The sequence below is a fragment of the Miscanthus floridulus genome, chromosome 4 (genome assembly GCF_019320115.1).
Source record: "Miscanthus floridulus cultivar M001 chromosome 4, ASM1932011v1, whole genome shotgun sequence".
Lineage (NCBI taxonomy): Eukaryota > Viridiplantae > Streptophyta > Magnoliopsida > Poales > Poaceae > Miscanthus > Miscanthus floridulus.
This window is the reverse complement of record NC_089583.1, coordinates 32456269-32482245: the sequence shown is the minus strand read 5'-3', so window position 1 is coordinate 32482245 and position 25977 is coordinate 32456269. Positions and strand designations below refer to the sequence as shown.

Below are 25977 nucleotides of genomic sequence, written 5' to 3'. Positions count from 1 at the left end.
TTGTTTCTTGTCCGAGGCAGTAGTTTGTTTCAGATGGCATGTGTCAAGAACGCCGGAGGTGGTCCCAGTGATGAGGATCCGAGGCCTCTGCCTTGCTTGCCTACTGATGTGAAAGGTAAGGCAACAAAGAAGCTGGCGATAAAGAAGAGAAAGTATGCAGATGCTAACACAGAGAGAGCAGCAGCAGTCGCAGCCGCTGCAAATCATGCAGAGAGAGGAGGTGCTAGGAGTGGAGTACCGATTGCAGATCAGCTTTCACCAGCGCAGAGGGCAGCTATTGAGCAGGTTGAGCGTCGTCATGGTAGTCCAGCTGGGACTGTCATGCTTGAGGGATGCTGTGTTGCTTTGGAGAAGCCTCAGCCTCAGGGGGGCCATAGCTAGTAGAGCAGACTCAGGAGGGAGAGCAGGCCGAGGAGACAGAGCCGGCATCTCAGCCACAGCTTTGCCACTCTAGTCGTACCCATACCTAGGTGACACCGAGGGTAGAGACATAGCGTAGGGGTTCTCGTCCGCCTCCCAGACCACAGGGTCCGCCTCCAGTGACTCATCTAGATTTGAGGGCCGCCATGGCCAAGCAAGTACAACAGCTCAGGTTCATGCAGTTTGAGGAGTGGTTTCTGCTGAGGAGGGATGAGCGTGCATCAGAGGCCTTCTACACACCACTGTAGGAGGATTTTTATAATGCATATCTCAACAGTGAGGCAACATTCAGGTCTCAGAGGGTTTGTTCTATTGAGGCCATTGTAGCAGTAGCTGGAGAGCAGATTCATCCTTACCTATCTTACTTTCTAGGGCTAATAGACTTACTCAGACGGACAGACAGATATGTTCCATCATGGGTCCGAGAGTTCTATGCTACACTTTGAATTGACCCTCAACATAGATTCATTCAATTTGCATTCAGAGGTAGAGATTACAGGCTAATGAGCTTTAGGGTCAAGGAGATTCTCAGGCTTCAGGAGCAACCTGTCTGGCTACATGAGGTGTGCTATGGTCAGACAGCTCCTCCCAGACATCCACATGGCAGTTTTGTGCCTCCTACTGATTTGGTTCACCATTGCTTCATAGAGCCTTTCGGCGAGGGGTCGAGCAGGACACCCAGTGACCTCACTCCTATAGCTACAGTGCTTGATGTTGTCATGAGGAGGACCCTGCTTCTGAGGATGGGATATCACGAGGGGTTGACTCGCATTCAGTTATGGCTACTGAACTCTCTAATGCAGCAGACTGTATTTGATATTTGGGATCTCTTACTATCAAAGATGGAGGATACTATTGTAGAGGGATTCAGAGGTCACCAGCAGCTGCCATATGCTCACTGGATTACTTTCCTGATTCATAGAGCAGTTACAGTGAGGCCACCTAAGATGCTAGCAGAGTATAGTGGTGCTACTACAGAGTTCCCTGCATACAACATGACTTAGATGCTTTGCCTAACTCTCTTGTTCTTATTGTCAAAAGCTTATATGAACCAAGCATGTTGAAAACCTCATCTCTTTCACATACTCAAGGTTGTATTGTCATCAATCACCAAAAAGGGGGAGATTGAAAGCATCTAGGCCCCTAGTTGGGTTTCGGTGATTAATGACAATACGAGATTACTGTGACTAATGTGTGTTTTGCAGATGCAATTAAGTTAGGTCATGGTAATGGCAATTGATTGGGCAATCATGGTCGTCATGCCCCTATGATGGAAATCGTTTTGGTTTTCAAAGGATAGATGACAAGGTTAAGGATGGACTAGTTCTAAGTGTCGTTTGGAGTTGAAGAGACACTTAGAGTAGTTTAGGGCTTTGTTTTCCTTTGGTTGTACTATTAAGGATGGTATGGATGGGTAGCTTGACCTAGGTGAGTCTAGTGGGTTAGGTGTGGTGCACACTTGTCAAAACTAGCATTAGGTAGCTCCAAAATAGCCCTAAGATCAATTGGAGCAAACTTCATTCACATATGATTGCGAGTTGGAAGTGAATAGATGGTCAAATATTGACTGGACGCTGGTTCTGGTGTGATCGGACACTGGAGCAGAGTCCAATTAGTTCATTTGATCAAGGTGAAGTCGTCTGGATGCGACCGGACGTTGAGAGGTGAGTGACCGGACGCTGGGTGCCAGAGTTCAATCAACTCCAGTAAGGTTTCAGAGAGGGAGAATCCTAATCGGATGTGTTCGATCAGTGCTGACCGGACGCTGGTCAGGTTCCAGCTACTGACCAGATGCTGAGCAGCAAAGTGACTGGACGCTGGGTGCCAGAGTCCGGTCAACATCAGCAAGGTTCCAAAGGGCAGTTTTTGTGACCAGACGTGTCTGATCAGTGCTGACCGGATGCTAGCCAGTGTCCGGTCACAACTTAAACTGCACAGAGGCGGGTGAACTGACCAAAGCTTCCAGTCACCCTGCAGAGGCACATAATGGTTCATTTTGAATGAGGGTTATAAATACTTCCTCTATTCACTCAAGGGATCACTTTTGCCCATTCCAACATCTAAGAAACACCCTTGAGAGTGCCAAGAAGAGCAAGGTCCTAGTGAGGTGATTAAGATTTGAGAATCCAAGAGAGAGGCCTCATTAGTGAAAGCAAGAGTAGCAAAGTGTACAACCACCCTTCTCATTAGGCTTGTCGTGGTCAAGTGAGAGTTCATGCTTATTACTCTTGGTGATCGCCATCACCTAGATGGCTTGGTGGTGATTGGGAGCTTGGTGATCATCCGACGGAGCTTATGATGACCCAACTCAAGTTGTGAGCGGTTGTGGGTGATTCTCCATGACGGAGTGTCAAAGAATCAACCCATAGAGAGTACTTGATCCTTGCGCGGATCAAGGGGGAGCTACACCCTTGTGTGGGTGCTCCAACGAGGACTAGTGGGGAGTGGCGACTCTTCGATACCTCGGCAAAATATTGTCGTGTTCCTCCTTCTCTCTTTACTTTGAGCAATTCAATTCTTGTCTTTACATTCATAGAATTGCCATGCTAGAGTAGGATTGGAACTTAGGTTGCAAGACTTTTTGTATGGTAGAACATTAGAAACACTTTCTAGGCATAAAGGGTGAAGTGGGCTAACCATAGGGTTTAATTATTGAAAGAATCTAGAATTAGCCCAATTCATCCTCCCTCTTGGGCATCTTGATCCTTTCATGATGTCGTCTTTCAAGTGATATTTTTTATTCTAAAATCAATGTGCATGTATCCTACAAGTATTTCATGCTTGTATGTATAAATTTAGGGGGAGGTTACTTTACAAGTTGGATGCTTTGAGACTAACACTATTTCAAGCTTATCATGTGTGTAGTAGTCTTATTGCAAGGAAAATGGAGTCCCTGGAGTTAAGCATCATACTTCAAACATCCACCACCTATTGCAAGTGGTTTAAATCAAATTGATTTCCACATATGGTATTTCTAAACCGATATCATCATGTTGATTTCAGTTTGGTATTTATATATTTTCTCCATGCATTATATAGATTAAACTTCCTTGTGCATTAATTTACCAATTATACATATACTTTTCCATCCATCATATGTATGCATATATTTAGGGGGAGCTTAGTCTATGTAATGTGAGAGTCAAATTTTATGACCTATTCCACTCCACATACAAAGGATCACAAAATTTGACCCTCCCTTGTGCTACTAATGTCTTCCTTTTCGGTGTTTGATTTCAAAGGAGGAGAATTTATAGGACCAAAAGCAATCACGGTCATAATAATTTATAAGCGGTAATGGTCCGAGAAAGGAAGAATAGTGGATTATGGAGTTAAGGGGAGGCTTAAGTCCAAACTCCAAAATGCCATTTGGGGACATTTGTAAGGGCAAGATAAGTTTCCAAAGTTTTTCACAAGTGATATCTTTTTTGCATCATATAATTTTGCCTTTGCATTGCATCCTAGCAAGTAGATAGTTGTAAAATTTTGAATCTATTATTATTTGCTTGCTTTGGTCGTGTTGTCATCAATCACCAAAAAGAGGGAGATTGTAAGGAAAATGGACCCTAGGGCCATTTACTTTGGATTTTGGTGTTTAATGATCAATACAACCAAATTGGACTAATGTGTTTGCTAGTGTTTATTTTATAGTTCAATAGGATGCAACATGGACTTAGATCAACTTTGGAACATGAATAAAATGATCAACACTCAAAAGAAGACATTGGAGGTGTTGATAGACTAGAAGTGAAGCAAGGAGTCTAAGACGTGAAGATGTCGAAGCCCGAACAAAGCCACGCGAAGAAATGGAAGCAAACGGTGGCTGAGTGGGCACTACCCTAGGGGTGGCGGTGCCAGTAGAAAAGGGCTACTATAGCTGGAGAAGAGGGGGCAACGGATAGCACCGTGTGCACCTGAAAGGTCCTAATGGCTAGAGGGGGGTGAATAGCCTATTAAAAATTTCTACAACAACACTTAACAAACCGGTTAGACAATTAGGAGGCGAAGTGAGTGTTGCGTTAGCCTACTAAAAATGCAAGCCACCTACCACAATTCTAGTTTATGTAGTTTCTATCCATACAATAACTATGTCACTACACTAAGTTAGTGTTCTCTCAAAAGGCTAACTAAAGAGTCACACTAACCAAACTAACAAGCTCTCACAACTAGCTACACTAAAGAGCTTGACAACTAGTTTGCGGTAATGTAGAGAGAGTGAGCAAGATGTTTATACCGCCGTGTCGAGGAAGGAGCCAACTAATCACACGAATGAATACAAATGAAGATCAATCACCTCAGAATTAAATGATGAACACAATGATTTTTTGCCGAGGTTCACTTGCTTGCCGGCAAGCTACTCATCGTTGTGGCGATTCACTCACTTGGAGGTTCACGTGCTAATTGGCATCACACGCCAAACCCTCAATAGGGTGCCACACAACCAACACAAGATGAGGATCACACAAGCCATGAGTAATTCACTAGAATACCTTTTGGCTCTCTGTTGGGGAAAGGTCAAGAACCCCTCACAATCACCATGATCGGAGCCAAAGACAAACACCAACCTCCGCTCGACGATCCTGGCTGCTCCAAGCCATCTAGGTGGCGGCAACCACCAAGAGTAACAAGCGAATCCCGTAGCAAAACATGAACACCAAGTGCCTCTAGATGCAAACACTCAAGCAATGCACTTGGATTCTCTCTCAATCTCACAAAGATGATGAATCAATGATGAAGATGAGTGGGAGGGCTTTGGCTAAGCTCACAAGGTTGCTATGTCAATGCAAATGGCCAAGAGAGTGAGCTTGAGCCGGCCATGGGACTTAAATAGAAGCCCCCCACGAAATAGAGCCATTGTACCCCTTCACTAGGCACAACACGGGGTGATCGGACACTCCGGTCATATCGACCGAACGCTGGACCTCAGCGTCCAGTCACGTGATGTGTGCCATGTGTCCCCTCTCTTCAAATGTTGATCGCCCAATCTCAACAGTCAAGTGACGACCAGACGCAGTAGCTCAAAGTGACCGGACGTTGAACCCCAACGTCCGGTCATTTCCAGTAAGCATCCAGAGACGACTTTTCATGACCGGACGCGTCCGGTCATGCTCGATTGAACACACCTAGCGTCCGGTCACTCGGCGACTCCTATGTCCACTGCCACATCAGTAGGACCGGACGCACCATGTCAACGTCCGGTCACTGAGTGACCCAGCGTCCGGTCAGAGACCGACGCTGCGCGCCCTCTACTACCACTGACCAGACGCACTGGTCCAACCGAGACCAGCATCCGGTCACTTACAGTGACCTCCGTCTTTTCTGTCTAGGGCACTGGTGAAGTTCCTAACCCTTGCTCAAATGTGCCAACCACCAAGTGTATCACCTTGTGCATATGTGTTAGCATATTTTCACAAACATTTTCAAGGATGTTAGCACTCCACTAGATCCTAAATGCATATGCAATGAGTTAGAGCATCTAGTGGCACTTTGATAACCGCATTTCGATATGAGTTTCACCCCTCTTAATAGTACGGCTATCAAACCTAAATGTGATCACACTATCTAAGTATCTTGATCACCAAAACAAAATAGCTCCTACCATTTATACCTTTGCCTTGAGCCTTTTGTTTTTCTCTTTCTTCTTTTCAAGTCCAAGCACTTGATCATCACCATGGCATCACCATCATCATGTCATGATCTTCATTTGCTTCACCACTTGCAATATGCTACCTATCTCATGATCACTTGATAAGCTAGGTTAGCACTTAGGGTTTCATCAATTCACCAAAACCAAACTAAAGCTTTCAATCTCTCCCTTTTTGGTAATTGATGACAACCTTTTCATAAAGATATGAATTAAAATTCAATTGAATCCATGTTGCTTGCCCAAGCATTTTTTACATTTGTAAAAGGATATGGACAAGTTTCATGAACCCCAAATGGTAGCAATTGCTCCCCCTACATATGTGCTAAGAGTTTGGATTGAAGCTTGCACATATGCTTAGATAGGAAATATAGGAGACATTGTGTACCAAATGATGCTAAGGTATAAAAGATGGACCTTTGAAGCATGATACCAATCGGATTGCACCATTATACCATCCTTAGCACCATGGTTAGCTCGATACCACTTGGAAACACTTGGAAATGAAATCACTAGATAACCTATGCATGCTAGATTTTCATTTCATCATTCAAACCTATAACTAGCATACACCACACAAGCATGAATATTGAAATTTAAAACTTGTGTCATGCAAGCAAACATATGAAATGCACATTCAAATGCACCATATAAGTTCATGAGCTTGCTCCCCCTACTTGTGTGCTCAAAATTTTAATTGATCCCTTTCCTTTGTCATATTTCTCCCCTTATGTCAAGTTCTCCCCCTATCACTTGTATCTTTATTTCACTTCCCCTTTGTGTTGTTTTTTCACTATTTTTGTGCACTATTTCTCCCCCTTTGTCATCAATGACCACAAAGGCTTAAATTATAGATAGGTTGAGATTATCAATGTCAATCAATGGGGTGAGGATCATTTTCCCAAATTTGGTCCAATCTAGATCATTTACCAAAGATATTTAACTCGGTTTGATCCAAGGATAAGCTTCTTCACACCTCCAAATAAGGGTTATCTTGTACCATGTTGAGTTAAACACTTAGAGCTCATTTTCTAGATCAAACACTAGGTTTACAAGCCCACAAACATGTCATATGCTACCACTAGATCAAAATAAGCATAGAAGCAATAGTGGTACCATATAATCATCAAATTCATTTGATTTTTATGAATGAGCCTATTAAATGTGAGAGATGACTAGATGCACTAAACATGTCCTTAGCAAGGATGTATGCCATGCCAATCAACTTTTACCTTGGATTGTTCGAAAGAGAGGCATGTCATATAAATGGGGGGGGGGTGCATCAACACATATTTGAGAAATCCAATATGTTCAACTCATTCCTTAGCTTGCAAAACCTTTTCTCATCCAATGGCTTGGTGAATATATCGGCAAGTTGATCTTCGGTGCCTATACTCTCAATGCAAATGTCCCCTTTTTGTTGGTGATCTCTTATGAAATGGTGGTGGACATCAATGTGCTTTGTTCTTGTATGTTGAACCGGATTGTTGGTCAACTTGATTGCACTCGCATTGTCACATAGCAATGGCACTTTCTTGAATTTGATTCCAAAATCACTCAAAGTGTCCTTTATCCAAAGTACTTGTGCACAACCACTACCGGCGGATATGTATTCGGCTTCAGCGGTTGATAATGCAACACTATTTTGCTTCTTTGATGACCATGAAATAAGTGATCTTCCCAACAATTGACATGTGCCCAAGGTGCTCTTCCTTTCAACCTTGCATCCCACATAATCCGAGTCAGAGTAGCCAACTAGCTCAAACTTTGCTCCTTTGGGATACCACAAACCAACATTTGGTGTATGCTTCAAGTACCTCAATATTCTCTTTGTAGCCTTCAAATGACTTTCTCTTGGTGAGGCTTGAAATCTTGCACATATGCATACACTAAACATGACATCCAGCTTTGATGTGGTCACATAGAGTAGGCTTCCAATCATAGACCGATACAATTTTTGATCCACCATATTTCCACTTGCATCACTATCCAAGTTGCCATTTGTTCCCATTGGTGTGCTAATGGCTTTACTATCACTCATGCCAAACTTCTTGATCATGTCCTTGATATACTTGCCTTGACTCACAAATGTACTATTCTTTAATTGCTTAATTTAAAGACCAAGGAAGTAACTTAACTCTCCAATCATGGACATCTCAAACTCATTAGCCATCATCTTTCTAAACTCATCATAAAAGTCTTAATTGGTTGATCCAAATATGATGTCATCTACATAGATTTGCAACACAAACAAATCTTTTACAATCTTCTTGATGAAAAGAGTGGTGTCAACCTTGCCCATCATGAACCCTTTAGAGAGTAAGAACTCCCTCAATCTCTCATACCAAGCTCTAGGTGCTTGCTTTAAGCCATACAATGCCTTCTTCAACTTGTACACATGATCGGCTTCTTGTCATCTTCAAAACTGGGAGGTTGCTCAACATATACTTCTTCATTGATGTAACCATTGAGAAATGCACTCTTAACATCCATTTGATAGAGTTTGATGTTGTGGGCACAAGCATAGGCTAGCAAGATTCTAATTGCTTCCAATCTAGCAACCGGGGCATATGTTTCTCCAAAGTCAAGACCTTCAACTTGTGTATATCCTTGTGCTACCAATCTTGCTTTGTTCCTTACCACTATCTCATCTTGATCTTGCTTGTTTCTAAAGACCCATTTGGTTCCAATCACATTATGTCCCTTTGGTCTCTCTACTAATTCCCATACTTGATTTCTTGTGAAGTTATTCAATTCTTCATGCATAGCATTCACCCAATCAACATCCTTCAATGCTTCATCTATCTTATTTGGTTCAATGGATGACACAAATGAGAAATGCTCACAAAATGATGTCAATCTTGATCTTGTTTGTACACCTCTAGAAATATCACCAATGATAGTGTCCAATGGATGATCCCTTGCAATATTGGTTGGTTGGAGTATTAGAACTTGATTGCTTGCACTTGCTTGATCATTGGTTTGAGATGATGTACTAGCCACTTGATCTTGTTCATTATCATGAGAGCCACTTGTACTAGCTTGATTTATATCATCTTACACATTTGAGTTGGAGAGCACTTGCACTTGATCATCTTCATCATCATTAACTTGCCTAGGCATCAATTCACCAACATCCATGTTCTTCATGGCATTTGAAAGTTGAATGCCTCTAACATCTTCCAAGTTCTCATTCTCTACTTGTGAACCCTTGGTTTCATCAAATTCAACATCATGAACTTTCTCAAGAGTACCACTATCCAAATTCCAAACTCTATATGCTTTGCTTGTAGTGGAATAACCAAGTAGGAATCCTTCATCACATTTCTTATCAAACTTGCCCAATCTAGTGCCTTTCTTCAAGATATAGCATTTGCAACCAAAGACCCGAAAATATGCAATGTTGGGCTTTCTACCATTCAAGAGCTCATATGGTGTCTTCTCTTTCAATAGGTGACAATAGAGGCGGTTGCTACAATGGCAAGATGTGTTGATAGCTTCGGCCCAAAAAGATTGACTCACATTGTACTCACTAAGCATAGACCTTGCCATATCAATGAGTGTTCTATTCTTCTTCTCAACAAGGCCAATTGATTGTGGAGTGTATTTGGCCGAGAATTGATGTCTAATTCCAAATTCATCACATAACTCATCAATTATAGTGTTCTTGAACTCACTACCATTGTCACTTCTAACTCTCTTGATGGTTGTTTCAAACTCATTGTGAATGCCCTTGACAAATGATTTGAATGTTGCAAATACATTACTTTTGTTCACTAGAAAGAATACCCATGTGTATCTAGTATAATCATCCACTATCACAAAGCCATATTTGTTTCCACCAATGCTAGTATATTGAGTTGGCCCAAACAAATCCATGTGCAATAACTCAAATGCTTTACTAGTGCTCATCATACTTTTCTTAGAATAGGTGTTTTCAACTTGTTTTTTCGGCTTTACAAGAGCTACAAAGCTTATCATTTTCAAACACAACATCTTTCAAGCCTCTAACCAAGTCATGCTTAACCAATCTATTCAATTATTTCATTCCAACATGACCAAGCCTTCTATGCAATAACTAACCCATGCTAGACTTAGTGAACAAGCATGTAGATAATTTAGCTTCACTAGCATTGAAATCAACCAAGTATAGATTCTCATATTTAAAGCCTTTGAAGATCATATTAGAGCCATCTACACTTATAATCTCTACATCATCTACCCCAAATATGCATTTGAATCTAAGATCACACAATTGAGCCACAAATAGCAAATTGAAGTTCAAGCTCTCTACTAGCAACACATTAGAAATGCTCATGTCATTGGATATTGTAATCTTACCAAGCCCTTTGACCTTGCCTTTGCCATTATCACCAAATGTGATACTATCATAACCATCATTGCTATTGGTGTTGATTGAGTTGAACATTTTTGCATCACCGGTCATGTGTTGAGTGCACCCACTATCAAGAACCTAATGTCTTCCTCTGGCTTTGTAATTAACCTATAAAAGAAGATCAATTCCTTTTAGGTACCCAAACTTGCTTGGGTCCTTGAAGGTTAGTTACTAAGCTCTTTGGTACCCAAATGGCTTTCTTCTTTGAGCCCATCCATGGTTTACCAATGAACTTAGCCTTCATACCATTTGTACCCTTAGTAAGCACATAGAAAGAATTAATCTTAATTGAGGATACATTAGCATTCTTGCTCTTGTTCTTGCACTCATGCTCTTTATGACCAACTTGCTTACAACTAATGCAAAACCAACCATTGTTCTTCACAAAACTAGTCTTGTGAGGAGCAAAGGCCACCTTGCCTTTCTTGGGGGTATAGCCCAATCCCTCTTTGTAGAGAGAAGCTCTTTGGCTACCCAAGCACATAAGCAAGCGGTCCTCACCACCATAGGCCTTAGCCAAGGTGTGAGTGAGCTTATTGACCTCCTTCTTGAGGTTCTCATTCTCAACCATTAGTGAGGCATCACAAGTGAGACCATCACTACTAGATGAGGTGGAAGTAGAAGTATTATAAGAAGGGTTAGTGGGAGCAACAATGATAGTCATAGATAATGATTCATCAATTATATCACAAGTTAATCCTACATCACAAGTCTCAACATGCTTCTTTTTATCTTGCTCATTAAGCAAAGAGGAATGAGCCTTTTCAAGCTTTTTGTGAGCCTTGCTAAGCTTCTCATGGGCTTCCTCTAGCCTCTCATGAGTTGCTTTGAGCTCATCAAGGGCTTGCTTAAGGGCTTTTACCTCCTTATTCAAGCTCTTGCATTCCCTTCTCTTAATGTCAAAGTGTTCTTTGGCATCTTCTAGCATATCAAATAATTCATCTTTAGTAGGTTCATCATCATCACTATCACTATCATTTTCATTATCATGTTCATCATCACTTCCATCATCATCACAAGTTTGTACCTTAGTGGCCTTAGCCATGAAGCATGATGGAGTGTCGAAGAGAGAAGGCTTCTCATTGATAGCAATGCTTGCAAGTGCCTTCTTCTTGGTGATCTTGTCATCATCACTATCATCATCATCATCACTTGAGGAGGCATCACTATCCCAAGTGACCACATATGAACCACCCTTCTTCTTCTTGAAGGTCATCTTGTCCTTTTTTTCTTTTTTTTCCTTCTTGTCCTTCTTTTTGTTCTTCTTGTTGTCATCATCATTGTCGCTATTGTATGGACATTGAGCAACAAGATGATCTTTGCTTCCACATTTGAAGCACCTTCTTGACTCTTCCTTGTTCTTGGATGAAGATTTCTTTCTTCTAGCACGATACCCTTTCTTCGTCATGAACTTGCCAAATTTCTTGACAAAGAGAGCCATCTTCTCATTATCATCATCATCCCATGAGCCATCATCTTCACTTGATGTTTATTGCTTAGCCTTGCCCTTGGATGATGTGGCCTTGAATGCCACACTCTTCTTCTTCTCATCCTTCTTCTTCTCTTTCTTCTCCTTCTTTTCTTCCTTCTCATCATCATCTCTATATGTATCATTGGTCATTATATCTCTCAACACTTAGTTTGGTGTCATGGTGTCCAAACCACTCCTCACTAGAATAGTGACCAATGTGCCAAATCTTGAAGGCAAACATCTCAAGAGCTTGTGGGAGAAGTCCTTGTCCTTCACCTCTTCTCCAAGTGCTTTGAGATCATTGACAAGCACTTGAAGCCTATGGAACATCTCCGGCACACTCTCATCCTCCTTTATCTTGAAGCTTGCAAACTTCTCTTTGAGAATATATGCCTTTGCACCCTTCATGGCTTGAGTACCTTCAAATGATTCTTCCAACTTCTTCCAAGCCTCATGAGCCATCTCAATATTCTTGATTTGCTCAAATGTTCTCTCATCAATTGCATCATGAATGGCACTTAGAGCAATTGGAGAAGCACTTCTTCGCCCGTGGTGTGATTCTCCGGATCATCAATCTCAATTTTAGTTTCTACCACCTTCCACACTTTTCTATTGATTGACTTGATATGTGTGGTCATCTTTGATTTCCAATACGGATAATTTGTGCCATCAAATTGGGGTGGCTTCTTGGTGTTGTTGATTTGAGCCATTTTTACACCGAAGGTTGTTAAGCCTCAAATCATGGTGACCTCGGCTCCGATACAACTTGAAAGGTCCTAATGGCTAGAGGGAGGGTGAATAGCCTATTAAAAATTTCTACAACAACACTTAACAAACCGGTTAGACAATTATGAGGTGAAGAGGGTGTTGCGCTAGCCTACTAAAAATGCAAGCCACCTACCACAATTCTAGTTTATGTAGTTTCTATCCACACAATAACTATGTCACTATACTAAGTTAGTGTGCTCTCAAAAGGCTAACTAAAGAGTCACACTAATCAAACTAACAAGCTCTCACAACTAGCTACACTAAAGAGCTTGACAACTAGTTTGCGGTAATGTAGAGAGAGTGAGAAAGATGTTTATACCACCATGTCGAGGAAGGAGCCAAACAATCACAAGAATGAATACAAATGAAGACCAATCACCTCGGAATCAAATGACGAACACAATGATTTTTTTACCGAGGTTCACTTGCTTACCGGCAAGCTACTCCTCGTTGTAGCGATTCACTCACTTGGAGGTTCACGCGCTAATTGGCATCACACGCCAAACCCTCAATAGTGTGTCGCACAACCAACACATGATGAGGATCACACAAGCCACGAGCAAATCACTAAAGTACCTTTTGGCTCTCCGCCGGGGAAAGGTCAAGAACCCCTCACAATCACCATGATCGGAGCCGGAGACAAACACCAACCTTCGCTCGATGATCCTTGCTGCTCCAAGCTATCTAGGTGGCGGCAACCACCAAGAGTAACAAGCGAATCCCGCAGCGAAACATGAACACCAAGTGCCTCTAGATGCAAACACTCAAGCAATGCACTTGGATTCTCTCCTAATCTCACAAAGATGATGAATCAATGATGAAGATGAGTGGGAGGGCTTTGGCTAAGCTCACAAGGTTGCTATGTCAATGCAAATGGCCAAGAGAGTGAGCTTGAGCCGGCCATGGGGCTTAAATAGAAGCCCCCACGAAATAGAGCTGTTGTACCCCTTCACTGGGCACAACACGGGGTGACTGGACGCTCCGGTCATATCGACCGGACGTTGGACCTCAGTGTCCGGTCACGTGATGCGTGCCATGTGTCCCCTCTCTTCAAATGTTGATTGCCCGATCTCAACGGTCAAGTGACAACCGGACGCATCAGCTCAAAGTGACCGGACGCTGAACCCCAGCATCTGGTCATTTACAGTAAGCATCTAGAGATGACTTTTCACAACCGAACGCGTCCGGTCATGCTTGACCGGACACACCCAGCGTCTGGTCACTCGGTGACTCCTCTATCCACTACCACGTCAGCAGGACCGGATGCACCCTGTCAGCGTTCGGTCACTGAGTGACCCAGCATCCAGTCAGAGACCGACGCTGCACGCCCTCTGCTGCCACTGACCGAACGCACTGGTCCAACCGAGACCAGTGTCTGGTCACTTACAGTGACCTCCGTCTTTTCTATCTAGGGCACCGGTGGCACCATCGGACTGTTCGCACTCTACGGGCGGACACTCCGCCGGTGAAGTTCCTAACCCTTGCTCAAATGTGCCAACCACCAAGTGTATCACCTTGTGCACATATGTTAGCATATTTTCACAAACATTTTCAAGGGTGTTAGCACTCCACTAGATCCTAAATGCATATGCAATGAGTTAGAGCATCTAATGGCACTTTGATCATCGCATTTTGATACGAGTTTCACCCCTCTTAATAGTACGGCTATCAAACCTAAATGTGATCACTCTCTAAGTGTGTTGATCACCAAAATAAAATAGCTCCTACCATTTATACCTTTGTCTTAAGCCTTTTGTTTTTCTCTTTCTTCTTTTCAAGTTCAAGCACTTGATTATCACCATGGCATCACCATCATCATGTCATGATCTTCATTTGCTCAACCACTTGGAATGTGCTACCTATCTCATGATCACTTGATAAACTAGGTTAGCACTTAGGGTTTTATCAATTCACCAAAACCAAACTAGAGCTTTCAGCACCGCCCTGGTCACCGCCATAGGGTGGTGGTGCACTGGACAGGGGGTGGCGGTGCCACCACCCTAAAATTCCAGAGAGCAACAAAGGGAGACTCAGGCACCACCCTAGTCACCACCCTTAGGGTGGCGGTGCACCTCCTCGGTGAACTGTACCACAACGATCGGTTGTTAGTGACCAACGGCTAGCTGACGTGGCTGACACCGTCCTGTCCGGTGCCTGGCACCGCCATGTCCGGTGCCCACGTAGAAACATGGAGCTTGGCCCCAACGGCTATATCTTCATTTGTGGCCTATATATATGATTCCAACCGGCCATTTGAAGTGTGTGGGAGCTGAGGAAAGATAGAAGTGTGTTGCTACACCTCATTTGTGCTCTCCACATGCATAGAGCTTAAAGACCACTTGGTGATTAGCGTAGGTGCTTTGCAAAGTACTTAGGTTAGTTAGATCACGCTCTCATGCGCTTGCTCTAGGTTTAGGTCTAGTTGCTAGTGAGGTTTGCATACCTCTTGATCAAAGGTGCTTGCGCGCAGCCGTGCTTGTACTCGGCGGGTCTTATAGTCTTGCAAGACCACACCAACCGTGTTTGTGGTGTGGCTACCACCGTGTACCGAAGGGAACAAGGCCCACGGCGTTTTGGCTAGAAGCTTGATAGTGAAGACGGTGGGGAGCGGCCCGGGAGAGGCTTGTCGGAAGGCACACTAGAGACCCACTTGCGCATGGGGAAGGCCTAGGGCTATCCACGGAGTTACCTGACCGGAAGCTTGGCCCTTGTGAGGAGCTCCAACGAGGACTAGGGGGAAGTTTGAGCGTTTCTCGATACCTCGGTAAAAATACCGGAGTCGTCGACGGTGGTTTGCATCTCTACCTCATCTTTACCTTTTGCAATTATTTTGCTACCTTGGTTGTGTGCTTTATTTCTCTAGCTTAGTTGATAGGCTAGTTGATAGGATTGGAATCTAGGTTGCATAACTCTTTTGCGGTAGAGCTAGCAACACACCTAGCAAAATCGTAGTTGCACATTTAGATAGATTACTTTCTTGCATAAGTTTTGACTAGGTGAAAATAGGGGGCCTTAGTTAGAAGTAGAATTTTAAGTTGCCTAATTCACCCCCCTCTCTGGCGTCACAATACCTTACAGTTCTGATACAAATCCTAAGATATGTAGCAGTTGTTTCACTAATAAATGCATGTTGCATGTATTTGTTTATATAATTCTTAAATATTAACTACCTAACCTCTTCTCCATGATTCTTATTTTTTATTTGATACTATCCCTGCCATGCATTTATTTCTATGAATATTGAATACTCTAGCAATTCTTCAAAACCCTATCTTAGATTTGGATACCATCTCACTAGTAATTTATGTCTTTGACTACTGTATCTCTAGCAATTCTACACAATTTTATCTTAGATATGGATAATACCCCTCCCATGTATTCTCGCACATATTTATTTCTATGGCTATTGAATACTCTAGAAATCTCCACAATCCTGTCTTAAATCTAGGTAATACCCCTCCCATGTATTCTATAGCTAGAAGTTATTCCACTCAACTAATGTTCTATTTTATTTTAATATTTATTTCTACTCAAACATCAATGCTCTAGATCTCCATTTCCCTTTTTCTACACTCCTTATTTTGTTTTTTTGTAACTATAAACCATAGGTGGAAGTTTAATTTTGTGGTCAGGTCTATGAAGATATAGAATTATCATAATGAGACACAAAATGGCATGAAGTGACAACATGCGATGGGCAAAGATAGAGATAGATAGATAGATACAGCTTAGAACGGTTGTGTGGTGCATTGGTAATGATTACTAAAGAAGTAAGGTCACATATGATGCACCGATGACACCTCATATCCGCAGAGGACAACACGGATGGGTCCGGCCAAGGTGGAGCATATGGTACATTGTGAGATGGAGGGGGTGGTAGAGCATTGTAGGTGGTGTGGTAGAACACTAGGTATATACATGACACATTTGCCATGTACAAAAAAGAATGTAACCATTTCCAATGGGACAAATATAATGGTGGCATGCAGGAGCATGGGAGGGAGGGTTGGAGCAATGTACGATCACCTGGCCGATAACGTGTGATCACCTAGAAGACAATGTTGGTAGATCATATGCTTTGAAGCATGATAAAGAAAATCCAGATGATGAATAGAATGCTTTGTTAGTTGCCATAAATGGTCATTGTAACACTCCAAAAGCAATTAAAATTATCACATCCGATGTAAACTGAACCCAAAAACCAACGTGGAGGCGGTGGGGCAAAAAGGCCCCGGTGGCTTGCGAAACATGTCACCGTGGAGTGGTGGAACCAAGTGTGGGACAGAGTATACATAGCGTGATATGATTGCGCAATGTTAGCCTTCTCCAGCTCCAATCGCCTTCCACGTGAATTTAGAACAATTAAATTTTCGGTCATTTCTAATTTCTACTACATTGGTCATCAACAACGGTTTGACCGCAACACCGTGACATGCGAATATGGCGTGAGCGAGTGGAGAATGCCTGCGTGAACCCTTCCTCCGTGAGAGGCGAGCTTTTTTGTGTGCCTGCCACGTCACCCACACTATGCGACCAGCAGCAAAGGTGAAACGGAACGCCCCGCCCTCCTTGTCCGCGCTTTGGGCTTACGCCTGCCAGCAAACACGGCTCAACAAACACCAAGCCGTGTCCCCGAAGAGAGAGAGAAAAAGGAAGAAGAAAAAACAAACACCGTGGAGAGAGCGGAAAAGGACACGCTGGCCTGCCAAAACTGCTCTGCTACGCCCGTCTTCCAGAGAGAGAGGGGTTGAGAGAAAAGCAGCGAGCGGGGGCTGCAACGGAAAGAAAGAAAGAAATAATAAATAATCGTAGTGTAGAAGCCCCGAGCCCAGGAGATCCAGCAAGGAAACTCCCCCTCTCTTCCTCGTGTTCTCTCCCTCCTGCCGCCGCGCTCCTCTCCGCTCCACCTCCACCCGTCCCCACCGGCGCCACCTCGCACCCGCAGCACTCGGGTCGCTCCTCGAGGCTACCTACCTACGTCGACGGGCCCCGCACCCGCCCACCACTTCCCGCAGCCGCAGCAGGACGAGCTCGCCGCCGCCGTGTACTAGGTACGTGCGCCTCCTCCTCCCAGTTCCGTTCTGGCGGCGGAGCGGGAGGATGGGGGTTCTGGTTCCTCTCCTGCGCCGCCGCCGTTTACTGGCCCGCGCCCGCAGTCCGTGTTGACCGTTGCGTTGCTCTGCTTTTTGTTTCTCCAGAAGGAGAGGTCGCTGTCGGTAGCCCCGCCCCATCCTGATTCCTGGACCTGCGCCGCGTGGTTTCACCTCAGGTAGGCTTCCTGTCTTCGTCCCGCGCGTCAATTCCACCTAGGCCACGCCGGTTTTAGAGGAGCTGGGGGGGCGCTCCGACTCCGAGCAGTTCCTGACATTCGTTTGGGGGTGTACGGTACAGGGGTAGTAGACGATGACCATTCTAGGTTGCTCCTGCGATATGACTGCAGTAGTAGTGCTATAATTCCTGCTTAGTGTTGGCCTGCCTGAGCTGTTCATCCTGTTTGCTGACCCCCCTATTCCCCGCTGCTATTACAGGTTGGAGTGTCTCCATTTGTCAGGATAACTTGCATAATTGAAGCTTTCCTTTGTTGATGATGGGGGCATGCCATGGACCAGAAGTCAGGGGGTTAGGGTTTGGTATGTGGTAGTAGCTCCTGCTTCAGCAAAAGAAGCAAGGATCGCTTTGCTTCTTTTGTCGCTTGTTCCACGGAGGATCTGAATCTTGTCGGTGCTGGTTCGGGTGGCGTCAGCTGTTCTGGGTGGGGTAGTATGATGAAACAGATATTTGGACGGCGCAAGGCGTCCAAAACCGCAGACAAGGAGTTCGCTGGCGGGAGGACGTTCAACCAGCTGTCGGGGTCTGGAGGCGCTGACCTGAGTGGCCAGCCGCCAATTCTGCCGGGTACTGGGCACACCTATGGGAGCGGGAACCGTACCGGGTTCCAAGACTCAAGGATAAATGATGCTTTGTTCTCTTCCAACTTCCGACCGTTGCCGAGCTTTAAGGATGTGCCCAATACAGAGAAGCAGAGTCTGCTCATCAAAAAGCTGAACATGTGCTGCACTTTGTTTGACTTTACGGATGCCGCAAAGAACATAAAGGAGAAGGAAATAAAGATGCTTATGTTGTTGGAGATAGATGAGTATGTCAGGACTGCTACCGTGAAGTTCCCTGAGGTTGTTGTGGAGGCAATCACAAAAATGATCTCAGTGAACTTGTTCAGGACACTAATTTCCCCACCCAGGGAGAAGAAGGTGCTTCAAGCTTTTGATCTAGAAGAGGATGAACCGTTGATGGACCCTGCGTGGCCACACTTGTACCATGTGTATGAGTTGCTCTTGACATTTGTTCAGTCTCCAGAAAATGATGCTAAACTGGCTAAGAGATATATTGACAATTCCTTTATTCTGAGGCTGCTTGAGCTCTTTGACTCCGAGGATGCTAGGGAGAGGGATCGCCTTAAGACGGTACTTCACCGTATCTATGGGAAGTTCATGGTGTATCGGCCATTTATCCGGAAAGCTATCAATAACATATTCTACCAGTTTATATATGAAACAGAAAAGCACAATGGAATTGCAGAGCTCTTGGAGATTTTTGGAAGTGTCATCAACGGGTTTGCTTTGCCACTCAAGGAGGAGCACAAACTGTTCCTTGTAAGGACCTTAATCCCACTTCACAAGCCAAGGTGCACTGCAGTGTACCATCGACAGTTGTCTTACTGCATTACACAGTTTGTTGAGAAAGATTGCAAGCTTGCGGATACTGTTATTAGGGGCCTCATAAAATATTGGCCTGTCACCAACAGCACAAAGGAGGTACTGTTCTTGGGTGAGTTGGAAGAGATACTAGATGCAACACAGCCTGCCGAGTTTCAAAAATGTATGGTTCCTCTTTCTCACCAGATTGCTCGCTGCTTGAACAGCTCTCACTTCCAGGTAACAATTATTCCCTCTAAGCAACTTTATTTGTTATCTATTTCTCTTTTTCTTGAGTTGTTGACTTGTTGGTCTACTCTTCTGTTGTCAACATTGGATTAGTTGTGCCTGTGAGATAATTATCAAATTTTGCTTGGCTAAATGTTGTTCTATGCTGTTGTTATAATAATATTACCTCCTTTCACCACTAACTTAAAAATCATTTCACTTGTTTATTCTGTTGATTTCCAGTTTACTTTGTCAGAAATCTTTGTCAAATGTGTTCGCCTTGAATGTGCATATCATCAATTTAATCTCCCTCTTTGTTTAGTATTTATTTTCTATAGCCTTAATTGCAATAGTTGAACAGAAGAAACATAATTTCTGTTTCGTAATTTGTATTTTGATTTACTGTCATTGTCATATTGAATTGCTGATGATAGAAAAGGCAGGCCTCATTTAGCTTCTGAGCATCACTATTTCATGGTTTTTTTCTGTGTAACCTAGTTCACCATAACTATTTTAGCACTTAATAAAATAGCATATACTCATGACATTAAATGTATTCTTTTTGTGAACTCAAATTAATTTGTCCAGTGCTAAAATTTTATTATCACCTATTATCTTAACTGTTCATTATCAGTTAATTGTGAAAACAGCACAACAGAGTACTTGATTTTTTTTTATTTTAACAGTTATTTAACTTTGTCAAAATTTGGGCTTCAGTTATAGTTGTTGCAAATAGCTCATTGTGTGCACATATTTCCATTCTGTCTAGTCTATAGAGATTTGCTCTTTGAATGGCCTTTTACTTTGATAGTGCAAAATCAAACCATCGACCATCTAAAGAAATGACGATTTAAGGAAGAGCTACAATACTTTCAACAGCTAGAGGTTTCTTCTGAAACATTCCTACCCACATTGGAGTTAATACTGTAAGCAGAAAAAAAAAATTGATAGGTTCCCATATTTTTTTCAATAGTAATTAAACTTATTGATGTCCATATAGTTAGGACTCAGGATTCCTAAACGTTTCTTTTGTAAAAAGATATACCTTGTTTTTCCTTAGGTTTGAGGCCCTGTTTGAATACAAATTTTTTTTTGGAGTTTTAGATAAATCCCATGGTTTTATGAAATACTTTGGTTTTAGAGTGACATGAAGTGTTTGGATGCAACAAACTTTATGGTTTTGATGAATACCATGGTATTGCTAAAACTGTAGTCCTTTTGGAGTTTTTAAACTCCACTAATACTTCTTTTTTTCTAAACCATGGTTTTGCACATCAATGGGTTCTAAAACTGTAGTTTCTGAATACTACAACATCGAAACAAGGCCTAAAGGGCAGTGTTTGAGCCATGAAGGTGAGAATTGTAGCGATGGTTTCCAAAAACAAAAAACAAAAACTAAAATGTTTTGGTTCCCCCTCATTTTTGTACATTGGCTTTGAGTTGTGTTGACAGCAAGAGGAAGCATGTTGCCAACCATGGGCATGCACCATCAAGCAAGTATCCATGTAAAGAAATGTTTTGGAACTCAGGAATAAATTACTGCAAGTGCTGAGATTAAACACTACCTGCATATTAGCTCATAAATGTTTTTCATTTCCTTGGTGTTAACTATATGCTGTATATGAAAACCTTAAATGCTCTGCATGATCATTGTAAAATAGGCATTGACCTAATGAAAGAGTCGCATTAGTACAAGTATTGTATTGGAGATATTGTTGACAATGTCGATGCCCTAGTGGACTTCTATTTGGCATGGAGGGAGTAAAAATAATTACTGCCTTGCTAAGCATTCTGGGGTCTTTTCCTTGAACTTATATTTGACTCTACAATGGCATGCTTCAGAAAATATACTTAATTTTGTTAGATCACAAATTGTAAAATTTCTGAGGTAATGCTTGATATTTGAAATTTTTATCTGAGATGGGAGAACAACAATTGGTTGGAAATACTTTTTAGAAAACCATGTATAACCATTTGATTGGCTGCTGTTAACTGAACTGTGTACTTGTATATGGATTGATCCCTCCAGTTTTGGTAATATATATTCATTTGGAGGCTTGAATGCTTGATTTATTTCTCTATTGCTGTCTATATTATACGTTCTGATTGCTAAAGTTTCATTTGTGTACTTGCACAATAAGGCTTTGTTTGGTTGTTAGGGTTTAAATCCCTAAGAGGATCCTATCCATGGAAGGATTGAGTGGATCCCTTCTATATCACTCAATCCTCTTGGGGGTTTAATCCCTTTGTTGTTTTAATCCATGACCCAGAAAACCTATTCGGTTAATCCCCTGCACTCCGCAGTCACGATCACACGAGGACCCAGCGACACAACAGCGCGGACTCGTTGAGGAGAAATTCCACGGCTCTGTCGTGGGGGGTGATTTCCACGCCGGGGTGACAGGGTTTCGTGGGGAATAGGCCGGGGTAGTACCCACGAGTGGGCTAAACGAACAAGTGATTTTGCATGGGCCGGGGTAGAATCTAGCCTGGGGTCATCCCCGTGGATCAGGCCACAAACCTGGCCGGGAAGGGGCCAACCGAACAAATCCTAAAAGGGAAAATGGGGCCTGATCTTGATACCCAATACTACCTTTACCATTGTCTTTTTGTTCTGTTCTGGTAATTGCTTGTGTATTAATCTATGGTAATGTGCTTATTTAGGTTGCTGAGAGGGTATTGTTTTTCTGGAACAATTCTCACTTCGAGAATTTTGTTAAGCAAAACAGTAAGGTGATCCTGCCTATCATCTTCCCTGCATTGGAGAAAAATATAAATGGGCACTGGAATCAAGTCGTGCAAAGTCTCAGTCTGAATGTCCGAAAGTTATTCTCTGACCGCGACCCTCAATTGTTTACTGAATGCTTGCGCAAATATGAGGAAGACAAAGACAGAGATAAGGAATTTAAACTGAAGCAAGAATTGGCATGGAAACGTCTAGATGAGATTGCATCTGCAAAAGTCACAAGTGGTGAGGCTGTCCTCGTGTCTCCAACCTTGCTTCGTCAACCTTCAGTCTTGTAGGAACCTGCACTCCATGAGTGGTAAGCAAGTTTATTATTGTCTTTTGCTCGATTGATTCAGTAATCTGTTGGTCTCCTGCAGTTTTGGTAATACATGTGTCATTGGTATTTCTAGGTCCTTGCAGAGTCGTTAGACATTGTACAGGATTGGGTTGTAGATAAAAGGGGGTATATGAAGCCACCAAGGCAGGTGTGCGAAACTGAGGAAAGAGATCTGCGAAGCCAATTGTGCATCATTTCTGTAAATCCCATGCCATGGCTTCTTTTGGCATCCTGGTGGTTCACTTTGCTGCTGTAGTCCGTTGTTTGGGAGATTGGATGTTTTTTTCCTTCTTATAGTAGAAAATGTCGAGATGGCGTGCAGTCAGCTTAAATGATAAAAGTTATAAGTTTTTCTTTCGCATATAGTTTTGATTCAGTTTGTCATGATTGTGAATGCAAGCGAATCATGTCGAATTCCTCAAAATGCTGTAGCGCGGAGGCGGCAGTGCAGTTCATCCTACGTGACTCCTCTACGCACGGTCGCATTTGTGGGGAATTTGTTTTATTTTATTTATCCCCAGGGAAAAAAAATTACGTGCTGTTTGGTTCCTTCGATGGTAATGCAAATGGAAACAAAATTAGTTCAAATTACATGTCTTGCCGTAACGTCCATAACTCTAATTTATTTCCATTTGCGTTACTGTTGACAACCCATTCTTTTCATCACACTGAGCCATGACGCGGCAGATTTTTTTTTGGTTGAGAATTATGACGTGGCAGATGATGAGTATATGGAACATTTATGGTTATGCTAGTGTCGATGCGAACATTTTTTTTTCTACATGCTCCCTTCATTTTAGAAAGACGACGTTTTAGCTATGAATCTTATAGCTAAAATGTCATCATTTTTAGGACGGAGGGTGTATACGCTAGGGACCCTATCCCTGTATGCTGTGATTGAGTCATGTCCAGATTGGCGTGACTGTTATGTTGGCCTGAATACTTTCTAGTTTCTTTTTTTAGACTTCACTTGCTATAAAAATGATTTATAGCAACGCCATCTTTTTTTCAGGACGGTTATATATTTAGTCGTCTCTACAAATAGTGGCCAAATAAGATGACTACAAATTATGGCCAAATAAGCCGTCCTTACAAATCCATTTATAGGGGTTGCTGATGTTATTAGCCGCCCTACAAATGACCCGATTTGTAGGGACTGCTCAATATCCAGCTGCTCACGTCGAATATTAAAAATTAAGCATTAAAATTTGAATTTTTCAAACGTCTTCGGATGGAGAAATGACTAAAATAAAAGTTGTAGATCTCGAAAAGTTATGAATCTTTGTTGCTTATAACTTTTACATTTGAAATCATTTACTGCTTTAAAATGGTGTATGAAATTCAATTTTGAAATTGTCGAAAAACTCTAATTTCTCTTTTTAATCTCTGGCTAGAACTTGTAACTAGTCTTTTTCCCTCGTACTAACTTCAAATTTGATGATTTTTCCTAAATTTTTTCTAAAATCATGATCTATAAAATTATTGTCTTCTTACAGTTATTAGTTTGTCTATCTTTTCATGTAACTGTGTTTTATCTATTTGAATTTCTAAAAATAACAACTTCAAACAATATTTTGAAAATTAAATGATTTTAGCTGAAAAAGTCATGATTATAAAAGTTGTAGAAATCATCAAGATTTACAACTTTTATTTTGGTCATTCCTTCATCCGACAAAGTAGTAGTAACATTGTTCATAAATTTTACATATCCCTCACATATCCCTGTTATAGTTTATGTAACTATAAGAGGGATATGTAAAATTTATGAACTATAACAGGGATATGTGAAATTTGTGAACAATGTTACTACCACTACGTTGAATGAACAAATGACCAAAATAAAAGTTGTACATCTCGGAAAGTTACGGAACTTTGTAGTTGACAACTTTTTTATTTGAATTCATTTTGTCAAGGAAAACTATGTTTAAATTTCTCAAATTTAAAATTTAGATTTTTCAAACGACCTCGGATGGAGAAATAACCAAAATAAAAGTTGTAGATCCCAAAAATTTATACAACTTTGTAGTTGACAACTTTTTGATTTGAAATCATCTTGTCAAGGAAAATTACGTTTGAATTTTTAAAAATTGAAATTTGAATTTTTTGAACAACATCGGATGGACAAACAGAAAAAACGAAAGTTGTAGATCTCAAAAAGTTATGAAACATTATAGTTGACAACTTTTTGATTTGAATTCATCTTGTCAAGGAAAACTACATTTTAATTTCTCAAATTTGAAATTCAAAATTTGTAAACGAACTCGGATGGAGACTCTACCAAAATGAAAGTTGTAGATCTCGAAAAGCTATGAAACTTTGTAGTTGACAACATTTTCATTTGAATTCGTTTAGAGTCTCAAACAATTAGTTTAAACTCAGTTTAGGATAATACGTGGGGAACCCAAATTTAATATAGACATAAGTGAGTCTGAGGTGTAGTGATATAGGAGGGTACGCACGAGTAGGAGTTTTCCCAGCGATCGCAAGAGTGTGGGATTTTCACGCCAAAAAATGGCACGAATTGGCAGACTGTGGGGCCCTCCCCGAATTTAATTTTTTTTGCTATTTTTTTGATTCAGAATCGTGATTTTTAGAAAATAATTTATAGGGACCGCTCTATATTCCAAATCAACAGCTGCCCCAATCGAATTTGTAGGGGTGGCTGCAATGATTTAATAGAGACGGCTCACCAAACCGTTGCTACAAAGGCCTTGAAGCCGCCCCTGAAAATCCATAGTGGCGTAGTGCTTAATACTTTCTAGTTTCTACATATGACATGACGTGATTGAGTCATGTCATGTTGGTTGGCATGAGTATTTTAGGGTTCAAGCCGATTAAGAATAATCCAAAACAAAAAGAACTTTTTACGTAGATACGGAAAATGATCTATTTTGCTTGATCTGGTGGTATTATAGATTATATATTTTTAAAACAAATTCTTTTATAGTTTTGAAAAATTCTTCTTGTACTGCTATATCTAAGTTCTCTGTTAAGTTGTTTTTTCTTGCCAATCCAAAACAAAGTACCAAAAGATCATTAAAAATCTTGTAATTATTTTAAGTAAATGCTAAAATTCAAGCACCACCCATTTTATGGGATCCAGTACTACTCCATCTTTTTCAAATTATAAGTCGATTTGATATTTTTGTACACTCATCTATGTATCTATATGTAACGTATGTGTAGATACATATCAAAGTGGATGTATAAAAAAAAAGAAGTCAACATGACTTATAATTTGGAATAGAGAGAGTATAAAATAAAAATATTTATGGAATGGTATATTTGATGGT

General features: G+C 41.7%; 1 protein-coding gene across 1 annotated transcript; it reads left to right on the top strand.

Moving 5' to 3' along the window:
- Positions 1–17474: 17474 nt before the first annotated feature.
- LOC136549582 (serine/threonine protein phosphatase 2A 57 kDa regulatory subunit B' theta isoform-like) lies at positions 17475–23197 on the top strand. The gene is made up of 5 exons (XM_066540908.1): positions 17475–17750; positions 17898–17968; positions 18228–19631; positions 22284–22663; positions 22758–23197. Exons 3-4 carry the CDS (start codon positions 18462–18464, stop codon positions 22641–22643), a joined length of 1530 nt encoding a protein of 509 aa, XP_066397005.1. The 5' UTR covers positions 17475–17750; positions 17898–17968; positions 18228–18461; the 3' UTR covers positions 22644–22663; positions 22758–23197.
- Positions 23198–25977: the final 2780 nt, after the last annotated feature.

Bases quoted from the DNA above. Each gene is read 5' to 3' on its own strand.
- LOC136549582 (XM_066540908.1), top strand. From the start codon at position 18,462: ATGATGAAACAGATATTTGGACGGCGCAAGGCGTCCAAAACCGCAGAC. The intron at 19,632-22,283 runs GTAACAATTATT...GTGCTTATTTAG, and splicing joins TGAACAGCTCTCACTTCCAG to GTTGCTGAGAGGGTATTGTT.